The 22,622-nt window shown below is 43.9% G+C and overlaps 1 protein-coding gene across 7 annotated transcripts in view; it reads right to left on the bottom strand.

Annotated features, from left to right (window-relative positions):
* Positions 1–658: 658 nt before the first annotated feature.
* LOC106579428 (fibroblast growth factor receptor 2) overlaps positions 659–22,622 on the bottom strand; it is a 125,914-nt gene continuing 103,950 nt past the window's right edge. For all 7 annotated transcript variants that reach the window (XM_014159332.2, XM_014159331.2, XM_014159330.2 and 4 more), the window contains 4 exons: positions 13,747–13,817; positions 5,954–6,091; positions 5,245–5,350; positions 659–2,330 (listed from right to left, as the gene is read on the bottom strand). In XM_014159332.2, coding sequence (XP_014014807.1) covers positions 2,166–2,330; positions 5,245–5,350; positions 5,954–6,091; positions 13,747–13,817 — 480 coding nt within the window. In that variant the 3' untranslated portion in view covers positions 659–2,165. The remainder of the gene's footprint in view (positions 2,331–5,244; positions 5,351–5,953; positions 6,092–13,746; positions 13,818–22,622) is intronic.

Raw genomic sequence — 22,622 nt, 5'->3', positions numbered from 1 at the left:
GGCCGGGGTAGGTTGTCATTGTAATATAAGAATTTGTTCTTAACTGACTTGCCTAGTTAAATAAAAATATGAATACAATAGTGCGATTGAAATGTAAAGGTAATTTCCAATTGAGGCGACATATGCAGCATGTACCGTGAATGTAGTCTCTGTGAACGCAGGAACATTGCATTTATACATTTCAATCGTGCCAAACCACAGATCTTCTGTGATACAGTTTGAATCGAGCCCTTATTCTTTTTAGCTTCTAAAGGAGCAAAGGGCCTCAACAGTGCAGCTCCAGCGAACCCTGTTCTGGGCAATTTTCCTAACTTCATTCCAGGCCCTACAACTAGACACATCATTCCTCCACCCCTCCTATAGACTGGCAGGCAAAATTATCATACATTTTAATTAAAGTTGAATTAATTTGGTGATATTTTAACCAACTCAGTTTTTTATGCCATTGTCTTGCTGTATGTTGCTATTAATGTTATTTCTTTGCTTATATGAATACAGTGCCATTAACTATATGAACACAGCCATTATCGATTAAGTTGATAATAAATATAGCCATTCTCAGACCTCTTTTCTCTCTCAAGGACATGACAAGATCGCAGAAACTAGTAACTTTTGACTGAATAGTGTGATTACACAAAATAGAAATCAACACAAACACTTGTTTTTCCATCTTTAATTTTGCAAATGTGTCAAGAACACTAGCAAAGAACATCTTAAACTTGGTCCAGTAGAAAAAAAAATACTTGAATGATTTAATACTTTTGTTCTTCAGCTTTGAACCCTCTGGTGTGAATTTGGAGTCTCACAGATTGCTTGTGGGTAGTTCCAAAATCATTTTTCTTTTCAATCATATATAAATATCCAGAAATCATATAATTTCAAATGCAAACCTAAGATAGAGTAAAATGACTGGATAGAAACTGCATTATCTACATAAGAAAGGGATTAGCAGACAATAAAATGTACAGTACTTTCAAACACCCACTACTAAAAATAGCTTTTGTTTCTGTTACCTCTGAAAGAGAATTTTAAATTACGATAATAAACATAATGGATTATTTAATATCAGCGTCATTAATAGCATTATATCTTTCTTACTATTTCAAATTTTTTTTTTTTTTTAAATCTTTTTGTTTTCATTTTTTTTTAAAAAATCAATAAATTAACAAGCTACCTCTTTCCCTGAAAGCCAATACTCCACTGTGTCATTGAATGAGAGTGAGAGTGTGTGTGTTTTTGTGTGTGTGCGTATATGTGTATGTGTGTGCATGCCTATATTTGTGTGTGTTGTGTTTAAAAGAACACAAGTGAACAGAAACATAACCTGGGTGATGACACACCAGTCTCAAACCCAATGAGGGAGGGGAGAGGGGGAATAATTCTGGAGTCCATACAAAAAATAATTCATTGTAAATATATAATATATATTTATACATATTTGAATATATTTACAAATATACCCAGCCCTATATACTGCGTATTATTTTTCTCCATAACAATAATAAGTGTGTGGGCTTATCAAGAGAAGGTATAAAGAAACAAGACAATATTACAAAATATAAAGAAGAGGCAGTGTCTGTATGCGCTCTTCTCCTATTCATCTGTTTTTGTTAGTTGATTCTTTCTTTCAGTCCTTTCAGTTTCCTATTTTGTCGTCCTCTTTATGAGTCCCTTGTTTTTTCCGTACATTACGGTCCATCTTTTCCCTCTGGGAACAAGCAAAAGTCTTGGAATGCAGCCAACGGAATGGAATCATGAAATGCAAAAATAGTAAATTCCAAACTCTTGTGGAAAACAACTGGAACAAATAAAACAGCAAGAAAGGAGAGGAGGTGGACCCTTGGGAACAGATATTCATTCAGTCAGTCAAGAGGAACACTGATGAAGGGTCCCGGTCCTCTCCTTAAGACCTTGAACATGTGTATGAGTGTGTGTGCAAACGTGTGTGTGTGTTCAGTTCTAAAAGCAGCACTGCCACCAGCCCAGTCCCATCTGGGTCCGTTAGTCCATTTGGAGCCAGAGGGGGGTTGGGGGCCAGGAGGTTTGTGGGGTTGGTGGTGGGGGTATATCTAATTTTCTCTCTATGGAAGTGTCGCTTTGTGGGGGGGTTTTGGGGGGGGTTGGTCAGGCTGGAGCTGGATGGGGGGGATTGAGGAGGGGAGGGCTCATGTTTTGACGCCTCCATTGATGTGCTGGTACTTGGGGAGGCAGGGCTGGTCTGGCAGGGGGTCATGGGAGAACACGGAGTCGTCACCGGAGGAACAGGAGCTGTGTGTGTCCTGGAAGCTGGGAGAATACTGCTCCGCTGGGGCACACAGGTCCAGATACTCCTATACACAGACAGGGTGAGAAGGTAGAACTATTACACTCACAGGTTTAGAGGAGAGTGAGAGAGGAGAGAGAGAGACAAATGGAAAATACTGAAATAGAGACAGGCATGAAGACAGTTTCAGGAGGACAGTGATGGACATGTGGAGAGGATCTTGTGGAGTGTATCATTTTTATTATTTTATTTATGCAAAATATAAACTATTCCCAAATCACGCTGGACGGATTTATGAAAAATGTTGGCGCCAGGAGAGAAAACGATTTGATATCGGATCCGTATGAAAATATGTCGATGAATAATACCTCATAAATGGGGTGTGGGCTAAAGAGAGGGGAACTTTCCAGCACAGTTCACATAGAGCAATGCTGACCTGGTTGCTGTTAGTCTCAGTATAAAATGGTTCAATGTGTCTGGGCGGGCGAGGGAGAACACCCAGAGAGCGCGAGAGAACGTGAATGAGAGAACAAGAAAGAAAGAGAGGGGGAAGACCAGAGAGAGAAAAGAGAGACCAGTGAAAAAGGGGGGAGAGCGAGGTAGAGAGAGGGTGTGGAGCCCAGAGATAAAGAGAAACCAGAGAGGAAAAAAGACCAGAGACAGCGAGAGAGAGAGAAAAAGATAAGAGATACCCAACCCTGGGCTTCATCCATACCGCTCTGCTTCACGTCACTACCCAGCACAATCAGAACAAACCTGACATCTGAAATTGGAATGTGGATTTGAGCACAGTAGGAGAATGACTGAAAAAAAATATCCCAAAAACCAAGGAAAAGATAAAAAACGTAAATTATGTTATTAAAGACATGCTCCGGAACTTTGGCAACTACTAAGTATTTTTTAAACCTCCTGCTTTGAGCTGGATGTGCCAATCTGTAGTTCATACATCCATAATCTATGATCAGAATTACTGTTTTACCTCAATTAGCCACAACATTTGAAAGCAAGGGTTTTTCCTGGAAGCTGTTCTGTGCCATTTTCCCCCATGTGTGCCAGCCCCCTTGCAATTCGAGTTCTAGCCAATGAGCTTCAGCCCCTCGCCATTTGAGTGACAGCTAGCAAGATGAACACACAGCAGAGTGAGAAGAGAGAGCAATGACATGGTGCATATATCTGCACATATGTGACATAGTAACCATTTTTCGGGGATCATTTTTGGCCCTTAAATTTACTTTCAAAACAATTGTCTAAAAAGTACACAAAAATACTGGAGAATCTCTAATGTTAGGGCTTTTTTTTTTTACTTGAACCAGCATTTTGCAGTTGTTTTTGCTCTTTTCATCTTCATCCCTGCACCCTCCTCCCTCCTTTTTTTCTCTTGTCTTTTGTGGCAGCTTTTGGAATAGTTGTGAGGTTAAGAAATAGTTGAGAGTGAGTTGGGAGGAAGAAGAGAAGCGTTGTTGGGGTTTGAGCGTTCTTATAAAAACGAGTGCTGGCTTCCATTTCTCAGCTCAACACAAGGCGTCTCACATTACTAAAGAGCGGTTTAAAAATAAGGGAAAAAAAGAAAGGCGCTTTATTACATTTCAAAAGTTCAAACTCTGAAACACTGAAGTTGGAGATTTTGGCATAATCTATGGAGGCCCAGACTGAAGCCAAACGAGCCCTGACATATTTCCATCCATAGCCCCTCTTCAGGCCCGCGCATGGATATCACACACAACAGGAGGGGAACGGAAAGAAACACAAGCCATTATTCTGAGGCGAGGAATAGCTCAAAGTATCTTTTGATGATTGGGCAACATCAGTGGGCCATGGCCACAGCTCTGGGGCCTGGTTTGAATCAAGCAGCCATTTTCTGGTCATTGTAAAGGTCATGTGTCAGCCAACGCAGGATCCTTCTAATGCTTTTCAACATTCTTGGTTAATCAACTTTGATCAACTTTGCTTGCCCTGGCAATTGGAGTGTCCGTGAGCCTGTATCATGTTTTCGCAGAGTACGACCCTGCCTCACACAGGAAGCGGCGCAGGTCCTAATCCAGGCACTTGTCATCTCCCGTCTGGATTACTGCAACTCGCTGTTGGCTGGGCTCCCTGCCTGTGCCATTAAACCCCTACAACTCATCCAGAACGCCGCAGCCCGTCTGGTGTTCAACCTTCCCAAGTTCTCTCACGTCACCCCGCTCCTCCGCTCTCTCCACTGGCTTCCAGTTGAAGCTCGCATCCGCTACAAGACCATGGTGATTGCCTACGGAGCTGTGAAGGGAACGGCACCTCCATACCTTCAGGCTCTGATCAGGCCCTACACCCAAACAAGGGCACTGCGTTCATCCACCACTGGCCTGCTGGCCCTCCTACCTCTGAGGAAGCACAGTTCCCGCTCAGCCCAGTCAAAACTGTTCGCTGCTCTGGCACCACAATGGTGGAACAAGCTCCCTCACGACGCCAGGACAGTGGAGTCAATCACCACCTTCCGGAGACACCTGAAACCCCACCTCTTTAAGGAATACCTAGGATAGGATAAAGTAATCCTTCTAACCCCCCCCTTAAAATATTTAGATGCACTATTGTAAAGTGGTTGTTCCACTGGATATCATAAGGTGAATGCACCATTTTGTAAGTCGCTCTGGATAAGAGCGTCTGCTAAATGACTTAAATGTAATGTAATGTAATGTGTTCACCTTTTTCCAAGCTTTAGGAGAGAAGCCTGACATGCTTTTACGTCATACTTCTCATTGACCAAGTACTTCCACGAAAACAAGGTCAGCAGGGTTGGGGTCAACTTCATTTAAATTCAGTTAATTCAGGAAGTAAACTGAAATTCCAATTCCATGTTTACTCAATGCCTTTCAACAGAAAAAATAGTTTTCTTCCTGAATTGAAAGGCAATTGACCCCAACCCTGGAAGTAAGTGAACTGCTCTGGCTCCAGATTCTAGATACGAAAAGGTGAAGTGGAATGACTCTGGTTCGTGCCCTCACCTCATTCGTGGCCAGGGTGAGGATGCGGTCTAGATCCTCCACCAGCTGCTTGAAGGTGGGCCGGTGGGAGGAGATGGCATGCCAACAGTCTTTCATCATCATGTACCTGAGAGAGAGAGAGAGAGAGAGAGCAGAGAGAGAGAAACAAGGAGTATGAATGGTTAGTAAAAGTACTTCATTGTTTTTATTTCCAAAACACATGCCATGCCACCCATTCAACAGACTGATGCACATTTATAAAATCATTGTCCAATTGCCTGTCAAAAGTGGTGAGATGATAAAGACTAATTTCTCTGAGCCTAGGTGTCAAGGTATGAACCAGCCAATCCAAACACAGAGCTATGCTGGTTCTATTTCTCTGCACTCTAACGTTTAAGACAAATGCATGCCAATACCAATCCTATCCTAGGTCTGTCTGTCTCCACTGTAGATTTCTAGTACAGTGTGAGAACATTAGGTCCGACAATACCGGTGCAGGCAGTGACATTATGTGCTGTGTAACTGGAAAGGGCCCATTGTGAATGACAACATTGATACAGGCCCAGGCCAGCTGTGTAGGATCATGGGTCTGATAGAGATGGGGTGAGGGTGGGGACCCCAGTAGGGTTTGTGTGTGTGTGTGTGCACATTTGTGCATGTGTGTTTCTGCCTGCCTGCATAGTGTGTGTGTGTGTGTGTATGAGATAAAGTGATAAAAATTGTATTATACAGCTCATTGGTGCAGTTGCCAGGCTTGTCCATACGATGGCCCTCTTTCAACAGCTTGAAGAGCTCCTCTACGGGGATACCAGGGTACGGAGAACCCCCGAGGGTGAAGATCTCCCACATCAGCACCCCAAATGACCAGCTGGGAAGAAAAACACAAAACACACATATTCAACATGAATGCTTTCATTACTATTATCATGTTATGCATCCATTGATACATACATACATACATACATACATACATACATACATACATACATACAAGTGATAACAATTGATGGCAATGAAGTACTAGACTTATTCTTTCTTATTTTTTACACGATTTCAACTGCTACTGCTCAGAGAAACAAAGGGTTGAAGGGTAACTGTTTACAGCTACATCATTCCATTGATTCCATTAATTATGGAATCAATGGAATTAATTGATTCCGCTAACCATTCTCTATAAATGTTCACCCCTAACATTAATTTAGGGCTCAGAGTGGCGCAGCGGTCTAAGGCACTGCATCTCAGTGCTAGAGGCGTCACTACAGATCCTGGTTCGATTCCAGGCTGTATCACAACCGGCCGTGATTGGGAGTCCCATAGGGCGGTGCACAATTGGCCCAGCGTCGTCCGGGTTTGGCCGTGGTAGGCCGTCATTGTAAATAAGAATATGTTTTTAAGTGACTTGCCTAGTTAAATAAAGGTTAAATAAAAGATTACTCTTCATGGCAGTGTGTGAGTTGGAAGCAACAAAGAGTGTATTATAGCACCCGCAGGGAAAGGCGGCACACACACACACACAGAGCAACACGCCTACCTTAGTGACCCAAAGAGGCCATAACACGACACAAAGACACCGTGACCTTTTATTTGCTCCTGTGGTTCTCTCTCCATCGATCTGTTGACATAACTGGCCCTGCGTTTGTTCTCTCTTTCTATCTCTCCCTCTGCATCTCTCTGTTTGTTAACACATCCCTTTGCTCCATTCAATGACACTTTGAATCCATCGCTCACCTATTGTCATTCCACTGGCCCATGTAAATACAGTTGAAGTCGGAAATTTACATACATACACCTTAGCCAAATACATTTAAACTCAGTTTTTCACAATTCCTGACATTTAATCCTTGTAAAAATTCCCTGTTTTAGGTAAGTTAGGATCACCACTTTATTTTAAGAATGTGAAATGTCAGATTAATAGCAGAGAGTATTATTTATTTCAGCTTTTATTTCTTTCATCACATTCCCAGTGGGTCAGAAGTTTACATACACTCAATTGGTATTTGGTAGCATTGCCTTTAAATTGTTTAACTTGGGTCAAACGTTTTGGGTAGCCTTCCACAAGCTTCCCACAATAAGTTGGGTGAATTTTGGCCCATTCCTCCTGACAGAGCTGGTGTAACTGAGTCAGGTTTGTACCTGGTTTGCGAGCAAGCGGTTTGCGAGCAAGCTTTAACTTCCTGACTGATGTCTTGAGATGTTACTTCAATATATCCACATAATTTTGCTTCCTCATGATGCCATCTACTTTGTGAAGTGCACCAGTCCCTCCTGCAGCAAAGCACCCCCACAACATGATGCTGCCACCCTCGTGGGATGGTTGGGATGGTGTTCTTCGGCTTGCAATCCTCCCCCTTTATCCTCCAAACATAACGATGGTCATTATGACCAAACAGTTCTATTTTTGTTTCATCAGACCAGAGGACATTTCTCCAAAAATTACAATCTTTGTCCCCATGTGCAGTTGCAAAACGTAGTCTGGCTTTTTTATGGCGGTTTTGGAGCAGTGGCTTCTTCCTTGCTTGCGGGCTTTCAGGTTATGTCTGTAGGATTAGTTTTACTGTGGATATAGATACTTTTGTACCTGTTTCCTCCAGCATCTTCACAAGGTCCTTTGCTGTTTTTCTGGGATTGATTTGCACTTTTCGCAACAAAGTACATCCATATCTAGGAGATAGAACGCGTCTCCTTCCTAAGCGGTATGATGGCTGCGTGGTCGCATGGTGTTTATACTTATGTACTATTGTTTGTGCAGATGAATGTGGTACCTTCAGGCATTTGGAAATTGCTCCCAAGGATGAACCAGACTTGTGGAGGTCTCCAATTATTTTTATGAGGTCTTGGCTGATTTCTTTAGATTTTCCTATGTCAAGCAAAAAGGCACTGAGTTTGAAGGTAGACCTTGAAATACATTCACAGGTACACCTCCAATTGACTCAAATTATGTCAATTAATCCTATCAGGAGCTTCTAAAGCCATGACATCATTTTCTTGAATTTTGAAGGCTGTTTAAAGGCAGTTTTTAAGTGATCATTTTATTTATTAAGGGAAAAAAGCTATCCGAACCTTCATGGCCCTATGTGACAAAGTAATATCCCCCCCTTGTTAAATCATGAATTTACTAGGGTTAATCACATTTTTTTGGAAAGCTGAGTTCAATTTCACTAGCCACACCCAGGCCTGACTACTGCCAGACCTGTTGAATCAAGAAATAATTTAAATAGAACCTGTCTGACAAAGTGAAGTGGGCCAAAAGATCTCAAAAAGCAAGACATCATGCCGCGATTCAAAGAAATTCAAGAACAGATGAGAAACAAAGTAATTGACATCTATCAGTCTGGAAAGGGTTACAAAGCCATTTCTAAAGCTTTGGGACTCCAGCGAACCAGGGTGAGAGCCATTATCCACAAATGGAGAACATTTGGAACAGTGGTGAACCTTCCCAGGAGTGGCCGGCCTACCAAAATTACCCCAAGAGCGCAGCGACGACTCATCCAAGAGGTCACAAAAGAACCCACAACAACATCTAAAGAACTGCAGGCCTCACTTGCCTCAGTTAAGGTCAGTGTTCATGACTCAACCATAAGAAAGAGACTGGGTAAAAAATGGCATCCATGGCAGAGTTCCAAGGTGAAGACCACTGCTGACCAAAAAGAACAAAGGCTAGTCTCACTTTTGGCAAAAAAAACATCTTGATGAACCACAAGACTTTTGGGAAAATATTCTGTGGACTGACGGGACAAAAGTTGGACTTTTTGGAAGGTGTGCAATCCGTTACATCTGGCATAAAAGTAACACAGCATTTCAGAAAAAGAACATCATACCAACAGTCAAATATGGTGGTGGTAGTGTGATGGTCTGGGGCTGCTTTGCTGCTTCAGGACCTGGACGACTTGCTGTGATTGATGGAACCATGAATTCTGCTCTCTACCGAAAAATCCTGAAGGAGAATGTCCGGCCATCAGTTCATGACCTCAAGCTGAAGCGCACTTGGGTTCTGCAGCAGGCCAATGATCCAAAACACACCAGCAAGTCCACCTCTGAATGGCTTAAAAAAAAGAAATGAAGGTTTTGGAGTGGCCTAGTCAAAGTCCGGACTTGAATTTGATTGAGATGCTGTGGTGTGACCTTAAAAAGGCGGTTCATGCACGAAAACGCTCCAATGTGGCTGAATTAAAACAATTCTGCAAAGAAGAGTGGGCCAAAATTCCTCCACAGCAATGTGAAAGACTCATTGCCAATTATCGCAAACACTTGATTGCAGTTATTAGGTTTAGGGGGCAATTACTTTTCTACATAGGGCCATGAAGGTTCAGATAGCTTTTTTCCCTTAATAAATAAAATTGTCACTTAAACTGTATTTTGTGTTTACTTGGGTTATCTTTGTGTATTATTCGATCTGAAACATTTAAGTGTGAGAAATGTGCAAAAAAATAAGAAATCAGGAAGGGGGAAAGTACTTTTTCACAGCACTGTAAATATATGGATGAGCGATGGCCGAACGGCATAGGCAAGATGCAGTAGATGGTATAGAGTACAGTAGAGATTTGAGTCAGAATGTTGGCTGCAGCCACTCAATGTTATTGATGGCTGTTTAACAATCTGATGGCCTTGAGATAGAAGCTGTTTTTCAGTCTCTCGGTTCCAGCTTTGATGCACCTGTACTGACCTCGCCTTCTGGATGATAGCGGGGTGAACAGGCAGTGGCTCGGGTTGTTGTTGTCCTTGATGATCTTTTTGGCTTTCCTGTGACATCGGGTAGTGTAGGTGTCCTAGAGGGCGGGTAGTTTGCCCCCGGTGATGCGTTGTGCAGACCTCACTACCCTCTGGAGAGACTTACGGTTGTGGGCAGAGCAGTTGCCGTACCAGGCGGTGATACAGCCCGACAGGATGCTCTCGATTGTGCATTTGTAAAAGTTTGAGTGTTTTTTGTTGCACCTTCTTCACCATGCTTTCGGTGTGGGTGGACCATTTCAGTTTGTCCGCGATGTGTACGCCGAGGAACTTAAAACGTTCCACCTTCTCCACTATTGTCCCATCGATGTGGATAGGGGTGTGCTCCCTCTGCTGTCCACGATCATCTCCTTTGTTTTGTTAACGTTGAGTGTGAGGTTGTTTTCCTGACACCATACTCTGAGGGCCCTCACCTCCTCCCTGTAGGCCGTCTCGTCGTTGTTGGTAATCAAGCCTACCACTGTAGTGTCATCTGCAAACTTGATGATTGAGTTGGAGGTGTGCATGGCCACGCAGTCATGGGTGAACAGGGAGAACAGAAGAGGGCTGAGAAAGCACCCTTGTGGGGCCCCGGTGTTGAGGATCAGCGGGGTGGAGATGTTGTTACCTACCCTCACTACCTGGGGGCGTCCCGTCAGAAAGTCCTGGACCAGTTGCACAGGGAGGGGTCGAGACCCAGGAGCTCGAGCTTAATGACGAGTTTGGAGGGTACTATGGTGTTAAATGCTGAGCTGTAGTCAATGAACAGCATTGTTTCATAGGGATTCCTCTTGTCCAGATGGGTTAGGGCAGTGTGCAGTGTGATTGCGATTGCGTCGTCTGTGGACCTATTGGGACGGTAAGCAAATTGGAGTGGGTCTAGTGTGTCAGGTAGGGTGGAGGTGATATGATCCTTGACTAATCTCTCAAAGCACTTCATGATGACGGAAGTGAGTGCTACAGGGCGATAGTAGTTTAGCTCAGTTACCTTAGCTTTCTTGGGAACAGGAACAATGGTGGCCCTCTTGAAGCATGTGGGAACAGCAGACTGGGATAGGGATTGATTGAATATGTCCGTAAGCACACCAGCCAGCTGGTCTGCGCATGCTCTGAGGACGTGGCTAGGGATGCCTTGCGAGGGTTTAACACGTTTAAATGTTGTTCTCACGTTGGTTGCAGTGAAGGAGAGCCCGCAGGTTTTGGTAGCGGGCCGTGTCGGTGGCACTGTATTGTCCTCAAAGCGAGCAAAGAAGTTGTTTAGTTTGTCTGGGAGCAAGACATCGGGGTCCGCAACGAGGCTGGTTTTCTTTTTGTAGTCCGTGATTGACTGTAGACCCTGCCACATACCTCTCGTGTCTGAGCCATTGAATTGCGACTCTACTTTGTCTCTATACTGACGCTTAGCTTGTTTGATTGCCTTGCGGAGGGAATAGCTACACTGTTTGTATTCGGTCATGTTTCTGGTCGCCTTGCCCTGATTAAAAGCAGTGGTTCATGCTTTCAGTTTTGCACGAATGCTGCCATCAATCCACGGTTTCTGGTTGGGGAAGGCTTTAATAGTCGCCGTGGGTACAACATCACCGATGCATTTGCTAATAAACTCGCTCACCGAATCAGCGTATACATCAATGTTGTTGTTCGACGCTATCCGGAACATATCCTAGTCCACGTGATCGAAGCAATCTTGAAGTGTGGAATCAGATTGGTCGGACCAGCATTGAACAGACCTGAGCACGGGCGTTTCCTGTTTTAGTTTCTGCCTATAGGCTGGGAGCAACAAAATTGAGTTGTGGTCAGATTTGCCGAAAGGAGGGCGAGGGAGGGCTTTGTATGCGTCGCAGAAGTTAGAGTAACAATGATCCAGAATTTTGCCAGCCCGGGTCACGCAATTGATATGCTGATAACATTTAGGGAGCCTTGTTTTCAGATTAGCCTTGTTAAAATCCCCAGCTACAATAAATGCAGCCTCAGGATATGTGGTTTCCAGTTTACATAGAGTCCAATGAAGTTCTTTCAGGGCCGTCGAGGTGTCTGCTTGGGGGGGGGATATACACGACTGTGATTATAATCAAAGAGAATTCTCTTGGTAGATAATGCGTTCGGCATTGGATTGTAAGGAATTCTAGGTCAGGTGAACAAAAGGACTTGAGTTCCTGGATGTTGTTATGATCACACCACGACTCGTTAATCATTATGCATACACCCCCGCCCTTCTTCTTACCAGAGAGATGTTAGTTTCTGTCGGCGCGATGCTTGAAGAAACCAGGTGGCTGTACCGACTCTAACGTATCCCGGGGAACTTTTTGTGTATGCAGTGAACTTTTTGTGTATGCAAACCAGGTATAACAAGTTCAGTCTTGGTTGAATATTTGCTATGCGCAATACAGTCTACTTTGATAATCAGACATTTACTCTAGGCTATTTAGTCCTTAAAAAGTCCTTGAAGTTATGGAAGCCGATTTAGAAGTTCTACTGCTCCAATGAGTTTTTTGTAACCGCTTTAATTTGTTTCCCGCTGTTTCAATTAACGGGTGCTGCGCTAGTCTGTTGCTCTCATTTTGGAAAAAAATGTTTGGTTATTATGAGCAAGACAACACTGAATGTAGGCTTCAACTTGGTTTTCCATATAAAGCGTTCCATTACAAAGGGAACACAGTTTTTGCTCACTTTCTCATTTTTAAAACATGATACAATAACCCCTCAATAACTCTTTCATTTCAAATGGAGAAACTGACTAGCTACCACAGACTTCATTCAAAAATCTACTGTTGCATGTGGTCTTATTTAGTCAGGCAATACCCACTCTATTCTGACATGTTTTAGAATCTAAAAAAATTGTAATGTCAATGCATAATGCCATTGGGAAGGCTTAATAAAACATGCATTATTCTCTAAGTGGTAATGCATACTTTTTTGCATACATTTTGGGGGGAGATTTCTTTCTAAAGGCTATTACAACAATTCAATATAAAATGTAGGTCCAAGAAAATTACAATTAAGTACTTGAAAAAGTCCTTAAAAGTCCTTGAATTTGACTTTTCAATGTCTGTATGAATGCTGTAGGCTACTTGCTCAGCCCAAATTAAAGATAAAATCACCTGCTATTGAAATTACGTGTGCATCATCCGCTTTTCTGCCAGATCTTGACCCAAGACAGATTTTCTTTTCATTCGGGACCGTAACTTTCAGTTGGCAATGGCTCAGTGTGCCATTGCCAACTGTTGCAGTTAGAAACATAAACATTTTGCTGCACCTGTGATAACATCTGCAAAATAAGTGTACGCGACCAATAACATTTATTTGATTTGAATTCAAAATGTGATTTGAATTGAGAATTGAATTGAAGGAGGCCTAGGGGAGACTTAAGTACAGGGCAGGGGGAGGGGGGCTCTGGCTCCTTCCAGAGGCTTTGAAGACGGGCAGATTAGTAACAGCATCAGGCCGTGTGAAACTTTCCCTTTCACCAACAGGCCGGCCAGTACACACCCCACCCACCAAACAAATCCCCCTGCACCCCCTAATTCCGCCACCACCAAATCACCTCACTAACCTCCTGTACCCATTCCTCCACCACCAGCCCAACCTCTTACCCCCTGGGTCTCACTGCAAAACAATTTGCATCAGAAAGCTACAGCCAGTGTATATGCCAGGGTCGTGTTCATTAGGGCACACAATGGCAAACTTTTTAAAACGGCTGGTTTTAACAGGTTTTCTTACGTTGGGTGCCTAATGAACACAGTTTAGGCTGCGTTCCTCTTTCTAAAACAGTAAGCGAATTGTGTGTGTGAGAGAGTAAAACCAAGGTACAGTACTTACACATCACTCTGGTGAGTGTACACACGGTCAAACAGCGCCTCTGGAGCCATCCACTTCACTGGGAGACGACCCTGAGGAGGACACACACACACACACAGGTCAAAGGTCAATAGGTCAAAAAGGTAACATTTAAATATCTATACACAGACAGGGTATTTCATGACCAATATTTCTTGGCCAATCAGAATTTTTTAATTCATGCACTCTTCCAGGTTCCTGGTATTCCCAAGAATCTCATTAGATCTGGGAATATCAATACGGATTTCCCAGAGGTACTGTCACACGTTTATAGCAGTTAGCAGATAAACTGGGTTGCCGATAAAGACAGAGTTTATAGCTACATGCCATTAAACACTGCAGCATGGATAGCTAAGTGACAAGCAGGGTCAAATACATTCACGCACACTGAAGTTACAGTGTAGGAGAAATTATTTTAGAATGGGTAATAGAAAGGTAGGGGCAGATGATAAGCATGATGATGATTAACATTAGTTCTGCCCCTATCTTTTTATTAGGCCTTCTGATATAAGTCTAATTTCTCCAAGACTAGAACATACTATTGTAAAGACTGATGGATTGGTGATTATCATCATCATCACAATCACCCATTGTCTATGGCTCATGCTGTGCTGTGCTGTGCTGTGGTTTGTTGTTTTTGTGGTTCTTGTTGTTTTCAACTAGGCTAGGTTCTCAGCGTGTAATGAAAAGGCAGCCATGCATACTAAAGGAGGATGGGCAGGCTGTGCTGTGCTCTACAGTGGGAATCAGATGAATGCTATTGGGGGTCTGCTATGGAGATGTCAAGCACTCTGTTGCTCTCCCTCTATTTCAGTATCTCTCTTGGTCTGTTTGGACAAGTGGCTATGGAAGTGAAGGTACAAGAGAGGAGGCACAAACTAGTGCAGAGCCTCTATAGAAGCACTGCATTCACTGATGGCCTGGGAACCTCCAGTTAGAGAGCTGCGGGCCCGACAGAGAGCATTGCGGTGCAGCCTGCATTTTTCATGCTGTGGGTGGGAGCGGGTGGTCAGACAGATAACTTTGGGATGAAAATATTTTTGGGTCCACAGATTATTTACAACAGTTGTCTTTCTTATCTATTGTATTAAAAGCAGCTCTTTGTCGCAATATTTACAAACTCTCAAATGATAATTTTGCTTCAAGTTCAGTAACCTAGCTCTTCTCTATTGTGTTGGGCGTGGGAGATCAAATGTGCCTATGTTTGGTCTCAATGAAACCTGTATGTTGTATGAATGGATGAGCATGTGCAATGGTCTTTCCGTGGAAATTAACTTCCTAAATATGATAGGCTATAGTTTAGGTTCCAACATTGACTGTAAATAAATATTGATAACACATTTATTTGTGTCTGCCTGCAAATTGTCCTGCTCCTATCAAAGTTATGCAAGATTATTTCAAAACCATTTTGTCTTTGTTTTGTAGGCTATTCATTATCTACAGTGCCATCAGAAAGTATAAACACATTCTACATTTTGTTGTGTTACAGCCTGAATTTAAAATAGATTAAATTGAGGTGTTGTGTAACTGATCTACACACAATACCCCATAATGTCAAAGTGGAATTATGTTTTTAGAAATTACATTTTTTTAAACAAATGAGAAGCTGAAATATCATGAGTCAATAATGATTCAACTCTTTTGTTATGGCAAGCCTGAATCAGTTCAAGAGTAAAAATGTGCTTAACAAGTCACATAATAAGTTGCATAGTGTCACACCCTGATCTGGATCACCTGTCTTTGTGCTTGTCCCCACCCCCTCCAGATGTCGTCCATCTTCCCCATTATCCCCAGTGTATTTCTACCTGTGTTCTCTGTTTGTCTGTTGCTAGTACGTTTTGTTCGTCAAGCCTACCAGCGGTTTTCCCCTTGCTCCTGCCTGTTTCTAGTTTCTTTTTTCTAGTTTTCCCGGTTTTGACCATTCTGCCTGCCCTGACCCTGAGCCTGCCTGCCGTTCTGTACCCTTTGGAGTCTGATCTGGATTACCAACCTCTGCCTGCCCTTGACCTGTCGCTTTGATGGCTCCCTGTTCTAGCAAATAAACCTTTGTTACTTCGACACTGTCTGCATCTGGGTCGTCCCTGGAACGTGATAGTACGAACTGACCTTGACTGACCCAGCAGACTCGGACCAGCCCTGCAACTCCACCTCCCCCCAAGGAGCCACCATCGGAAGGCACGAGGAGTTGCTTCGTGATGAATGCCATGACGGAGCGTTGAACACATTGCTGGAGCAATTCTGCGGGTTGTCTGTTAGGCAGACTATCACAACGGTAACCTCCCAGCCCCTCAGTAACCCGGCTGTTAGCAGCTCCACTTCCCCGGCAACCCCGGAACACTTCGATGGAGAGTCGGGCACCTGTTGGCCGTTTCTCGCTCAGTGTTCCCTCATCATCGAGCTGCAGCCCTCCTCCTTCCCCTGCTCTAAGATAGCATACCTCATCACGCTAATGTCCGCAAGTGCTCTCACCTGGCCTTCTGCAGTATGGGAACAACAGTCGGTCGTATGCTTATGTCTGGAGGAGTTTGTGGCGGTGGTAAAGAAAGTTTTTGATGCTGCAGTGTGGCATACAATGCGGGGGATTTCCACATATTGGCAGCTGAGAGTGCCTGGAACCCGGAAGCACTGTTCGACATGCTCCAGCACGGAGTTTCAGAGGAAGTAAAGAACGAGCTTGCAGCCCGGAAACTACAGATGGATCTCGACTTGCTCACTGCCTTGACCATTCAGATCGATGGGCGACTACGGGAATGAAGGAAGGAGAGGAGATTTGATTTTGCCCGCACAAGGATTCAACCTCGCCTCCGAGGCATCCCGGAAGTCCTCGACGGCGCCTTTGCCGAGAGAACCCGAGGCTACCCGAGTTCCCCTGAGAGTCTCAGAAGTCTGCCGATTCACCTCTTCCTGAGCCAATGCAACTAGGCAGAGCTAGGCTGCCTGTATTGCGGGACTACTGGCAATTTCGTCTCCACCTGTCCACTAAAAGACCAGGCTCACCGGTAGGAGCGAGTACTCTGGTAGGCCATAGGGAGAACTTTTCCTCTCCCCTTACTCGTACCCCTTTTCATGCCATTTTGCTGTGGGGGAACCAATCGAAATCTCTCCGGGTACTCATCGACTCTGGGGCCGATGAGAGCTTTATGGACGCGACCCTGGCGTCCAAGCTGGGCATCCCCACTCAGCCTCTCTCCATTCCCATGGATGTTAGAGCGCTGGACGGGCGCTCTATAGACCGGGTCACCCACAATACCACCCCCATCAACCTACAGGTGTCAGGGAACCACAGCGAGACAATACAATTCAATTCCTGCTCATTAAGTCTCCTCAGGTTCCCGTGGTATTGGGATTCTCTTGGCTCCAGCAACACAATCCCCTTATTGACTGGTCTGCTGGTGCCATCATGGGCTGGAGCCCGTTCAGCCACTCATCTCTTTGGCCTTCAAGTCACTCCAGGGGGCCACCGTGTTCTCCAAGCTGGACCTACGAAATGCCTACCACCTGGTGAGGATATGGGAAGGGGACGAGTGGAAGACTGCTTTCAAAATGAGTGGAAGACTGCCTCATCTCTTCGGCCTTCAAGCCGCTCCAGGGGGCCAGCTGGTACTCCTGATGCCATCATGCCATTTGGCCTTACCAATGCACCAGCTGTGTTTCAGGCTCTGGTTAATGATGTTCTCCGCAACATGTTGAACCGGTTTGTCTTCGTCTACCTCGACGACATCCTTGTCTTCTCCCGCTCCGCCCAAGAAGACATGCTCCACATCTGACAGGTTCTCCTAGAAAACCAGCTTTTTGTGAAAGCAGAGAAGTGTGAATTGCATTGCCCCACCATCGCTACAGGGAGAGTACAGATGGATCCCGGGAGGGTGAGAGCGGTGGTGGATTGGTGCCAGCCTATGTCGAGGGGGCAGCTGAAACGTTTCCTGGGATTCACCAACTTTTATCGCCGCTTTATCCGAGGTTACAGCACCCTGGCTTCCCCCCTGTCTGAACTCACCTCTCCCAGCTGCTGATCGGGCGTTCCGGGATCTCAAACACCATTTCACCACAGCTCCCATCTTGGTTCATCATGACCTGTCCCGGCAGTTTGTTTTGGAGGCCGATGCTACAGATGTCAGAGTGGGGGCTGTCCTGTCCCAGCGTTCTGCCCTGGACCTCAAGTTACATCCTTGCGCCGCCTTCTCCCATCGCCTCAACGCCACGGAGAGGAACTACGATGTGGGGAATCGTGAGCTTCTCGCGGTGAAGATGGCATTGGAGGAGTGGAGGCACTGGCTGGAGGGGGCGGAACATCCATTCATTGTGTGGATTGACAACAATAACCTGGAATAGGGAAGAACCTGTAATAGGGAAGCAGGTTCGTGAGGCGCAACATTCCCAGCCGAACCGGATGTTTGTTCCTAACGCGGTCCGCTCCTTGGTCCAAGCCTCCAGGCTTGCCTGCCACCCGGGCTCCCGTCGGACCCTGGCCTTTGTGCAACAGAGCTTTTGGTGGACTACCATGGTTCCTGACGTCTCTGCGTTCGTCGCCGCATGCAAAATCTGTGCGCAGAACAAGACTCTGCCTTACCCTCACCGTCCCTGGTTTCACATATCCCTGGACTTTGTCATGGGTCTCCCCCGGTCTGATGGCAACACAGCCATCCCGACAGTAGCGGACCGGTTTTCCAAAGTCGCCCTCTTAATTCCTCTCCCTAAGCTACCCTCTGCCAAAGAGACAGCCCAGCTCATGGTGTAGCACGGATTCATGGACCCACAGTGGACATGATCTCTGACCGGGGTCCTTAGCTCTCGTACCAGTTATGGAAGTCTTCTGCACACTCATTGGGTCATCGGCCAGCCTGTCCTCCGGGTTCCACCCCCAGTCCAACGGCCAGTCGGAGCGAGCCAACCAAGACCTGGAGACGACCCTTCGCTGCCTGGTCTCCGCCAACCCCACCACCTGGAGCCAGCAACTAGTGTGGATCGAATATACCCGCAACACCCTTCCTTGTTCAGCCACGGGTCTCTCACCCTTTGAGTGTTCCCTGGGTTATCAGCCCCCCGCTCTTCCCTGAGCAAGATGTCGGCATACCTTAGGCCCAGTTGTTTGTCTGCCGCTGTCATCGTACCTGGAAGAGAGCCCGGTCGGCCCTTCTCAAGACCACCTCCAGGTATCGACGACAAGCGGACTGCCACCGGAACCCGGCTCCCCTGTATTGTCTCAGGCAGAAGGTATGGCTGTCCACCCAGGATCTGCCCCGTCGGGTGGAGTCCTGCAAACTTTCCCCCCAATTTATTGGCCCTTTCCCCATCTCCAAGGTCATTTGCCCCTCTCCTGTTCATCTTATGCTGCCCCGTACCCACCTGTATACATTCTACATTTCATGTGTCTAGAATCAAAACCATGCCTCACAGCCGCCCTTTGTCTCATGTTTCTCTGATCTGGATTACCGACCTCTGCCTGCCCTAGACCTGTTGTTTTGCCTACCCCCTGTTCTAGTAAAAGACGTTTGTTACTTCAACACTGTCTGCACCTGGGTGAATTTCAAGCACAGATTCAACCACAAAGACCAGGGAGGTTTTCTAATGGTTCGCATGGTAGATGAAAAAAAAATGACATTGAATGTCCCTTTTGAGCATGGTGAAGTTATTAAATACACTTTGGATGCTATACATCAGTCACTACAAAGATACAGGCGTCCTTCCTAACTCAGTTGCCAGAGGGAGGAACACTGCTCAGGGATTTCACCATGAGGCAAATGGTGACTTTAAAATGGTTACAGAGTTTAATGGCTTTGATAGGAGGACAATTGAGGATGGATCAACAACATTGTAGTTACTCCACAATACTAAACTAAATGACAGAGTGAAAAGGAGGAAGGCTGTACAGAATACAAATATTCCAAAACATGCATCCTGTTTGCAATAAGGCACTAAAGTAAAACTTTGTCAAAGAAATTAACTTTATGTCCTGAATTCAAAGTGTTATCTTTGGGGCAAATCCAACACCACACATAAGTATGTATGTATGGCAAGACTTGAAAATAGCAACAACCAACTTGACAGAGCTAGAAGATTATTTTTAAGAAGAATGTGCAAATGTTGTACAATCCAGGTGTGCAAAACTCTAAGAGCCTTACTCTGAAAGACTCACAGCTGTAATCCCTGCCAAAGGTGATTCTAAAAGGTTTATTGACTCAGGGATGTGAATACTTATGTAAATTATATATTTCATTTTCATTTTCAATCAATTAGCAAAAATTGTATTATGGGGTATTGTGTGTGATAAAAAAATACTATTTAATTAATTTTGAATTCAGGCTTTAACAATGGGTATGAATACTTTCTGAAGGCACTGGTCACACTGTATGTGTGGTCTCAATGAAACAGCCTGTAGACTAGGCTATATGGGCGGAGAAGCACGGCACAGTTGTCTTCCTAAATATGATACACTATAGTTTAGACTCCGACATTGACTGGAAATAATTATTGATAACATGTATTTTACTCTCCTCGAAAATCATCCCGCTCCTAAAAGTTATGCAAAATGTATCTCAAGTCAAGTAAGGGTCCACTCTCCTATATTTCGCCCCAATTAAAGGTCTACTCTCTTTCAAACTATGTCTACCCTATTGGTGATATAGCCCAATAATACTGATAGCCTAATATAAATGGGCCAAGTGAGAATCTATGGTATTTTATCCCTGGTATTTTTTTATTTTAGCGCATTTTGATCTTGACTAGGGTGGCCTAATTGATGGGAATGGGGCTGCAAAGCGAGCTGTGTCACATAAACCTAAAACAGGGTTCTCCAATAGGTGGGTCCAAATTTGGCGATCAAGCATCCACATAATTCTGGTCATGTGGTGTACATAATGTTAATTTGTGTAATTTCTTTCTTAATGTGTTTGAGACAATCAGTTGTGTTGTGACAAGGTAAGGATGGTATACGGAAGATAGCTCTATTTGGTAAAATACCAAGCCCATATTATGGCAAGAACAGCTCAGATAAGCAAAGAGAAATGACAGTTCATCATTACTTTAAGACTTGAAAAATGTCAAGAATTTTGAAAGTTTCTTCAAGTGCAGTCGCAAAAAACATGAAGTGAATTATATGTGAAATAATCTGTCAGTAAACAATTGTTGGAAAAATGACTTGTGTCATGCACAAAGTAGATGTCCTAACCAACTTGCCAAAACTATACTTTGTTAACAAGAAATTTGTGGAGTGGTTGAAAAACGAGTTTTAATGACTCTAACCTAAGTGTATGTAAACTTCCGACTTCAACTGTATATCTTATATTTATATTTATATATTTATATTTACAGTTCATCTAAGGAAATCAACAAAAACAAAATCCTAGATGGTTTGTCCTCTGGGTTTCGCCTGCCAAATATGTTTTGTTATTCTCACAGACATCATTCAAACAATTTTAGAAACTTTAGAGTGTTTTCTATCCAAATCTACTAACCATATGCATATCCTAGCTTCTGGGCCTGAGTAGCAGGCAGTTTACTTTGGGCACGCTTTTCATCCGGACGTGAAAATACCACCCCCTAGCCTAGAGAAGTTAAAATGACTTTGGAGGCGGCTTATGGTAGAGAAATTAACATTACATTATCTGGCACCAGCTCTGGTGGACATTCCTGCAGTCAGCATGCCAATTGCACGCTCTCTCAAAACTTGAGACATCTGTGGCATTGTGTTGTGACAAAACGGCACATTTTAGAGTGGCCTTTTATCGTCCCCAGCACAAGGTGCACCTTTGTAATGATCATGTTGTTTAATCAGCCACACCTGTCAGGAGAAATCCTCACTAACAGGGATGTAAACACATTTGTGAGTATGGAACATTTGTGATATTTTATTTCAGCTCATGAAACACGAGACCAACACTTTACATGTTGTGTTTATATTTTTGTTCAGTGTAGGAAATCTGTTCCCAAGTAAGTCCCACGCATAAATAAAGATATATGTGATATTGCTGAGCGATTAACCATTTCATTTTTTTTTTTAAACAACTAATTGACCGTTGGTTTAATTATTTTGAATTCCATTTAAATAGTTTTTGGATCTAGAGATAAATCAGATCCAGCCTGAACTGTGAAATGTAGTAGGGATTTGTAGTTTCAAACAGGCCAATTTTCTACATAGTTTAGTGCATAAAATGTGATAATTAACTATAATGACCATAATCCATTGCACATCTACTTGTCTGGTCTGTGTCTCTTTTATGACTGCTTCTATGGAAGAGTGAAGAGTGCACGATTGCTGACATAGAGAGCAGCTGTTGCTTCGCAAGGTATTTCTACTTGAACATACATGATCTAAGTGATTTATAGTTGGTATTCAGCAGTCATAAAAGTATGCCTTATTTACTTTGAATAACTACAAAATAGTACTTTTGTCAGACAGCACAGGCAGCAGCTGTATAGAGATGAGATAATGACATGGAATGAAATTAAGTCATCAAATAAAATATACACAAAGTCAAGTAATGTGAATAAATGATGGATAATAAGTAATAACCAGTCATGTGCAGTCATTACTATCATGGGACATGTATTAATGCGTTGTTACAGCATTCAACTCACATAATGCATAGTGCATTTAATGTTTAAAAACATTACTGAAACCGAAATTGAAAACCGTTGTCACGTCCTGACCAGTAATAGGGGTTATTTGTATTGTAGTTTGTTCAGGACGTGGCAGAGGGTATTTGTTTTATGTGGTTCGGGGTGGTGGTTTGCTTAGAAGGGTGTTTGATGTATTATTTCCGGGTTTTGGGTTATGTTTTTTGTATTTCTATGTTCTCTCTAGTTTAGTATTTCTATGTCTAGGTAATTGGGTGTTGGACTCTCAATTGGAGGCAGGT

This window comes from Salmo salar, chromosome ssa19 (genome assembly GCF_905237065.1).
Source record: "Salmo salar chromosome ssa19, Ssal_v3.1, whole genome shotgun sequence".
Classification (NCBI taxonomy): domain Eukaryota; kingdom Metazoa; phylum Chordata; class Actinopteri; order Salmoniformes; family Salmonidae; genus Salmo; species Salmo salar.
The sequence above is the reverse complement of the archived record's forward strand: the minus strand, read 5'-3'. Positions and strand labels throughout refer to the sequence as shown.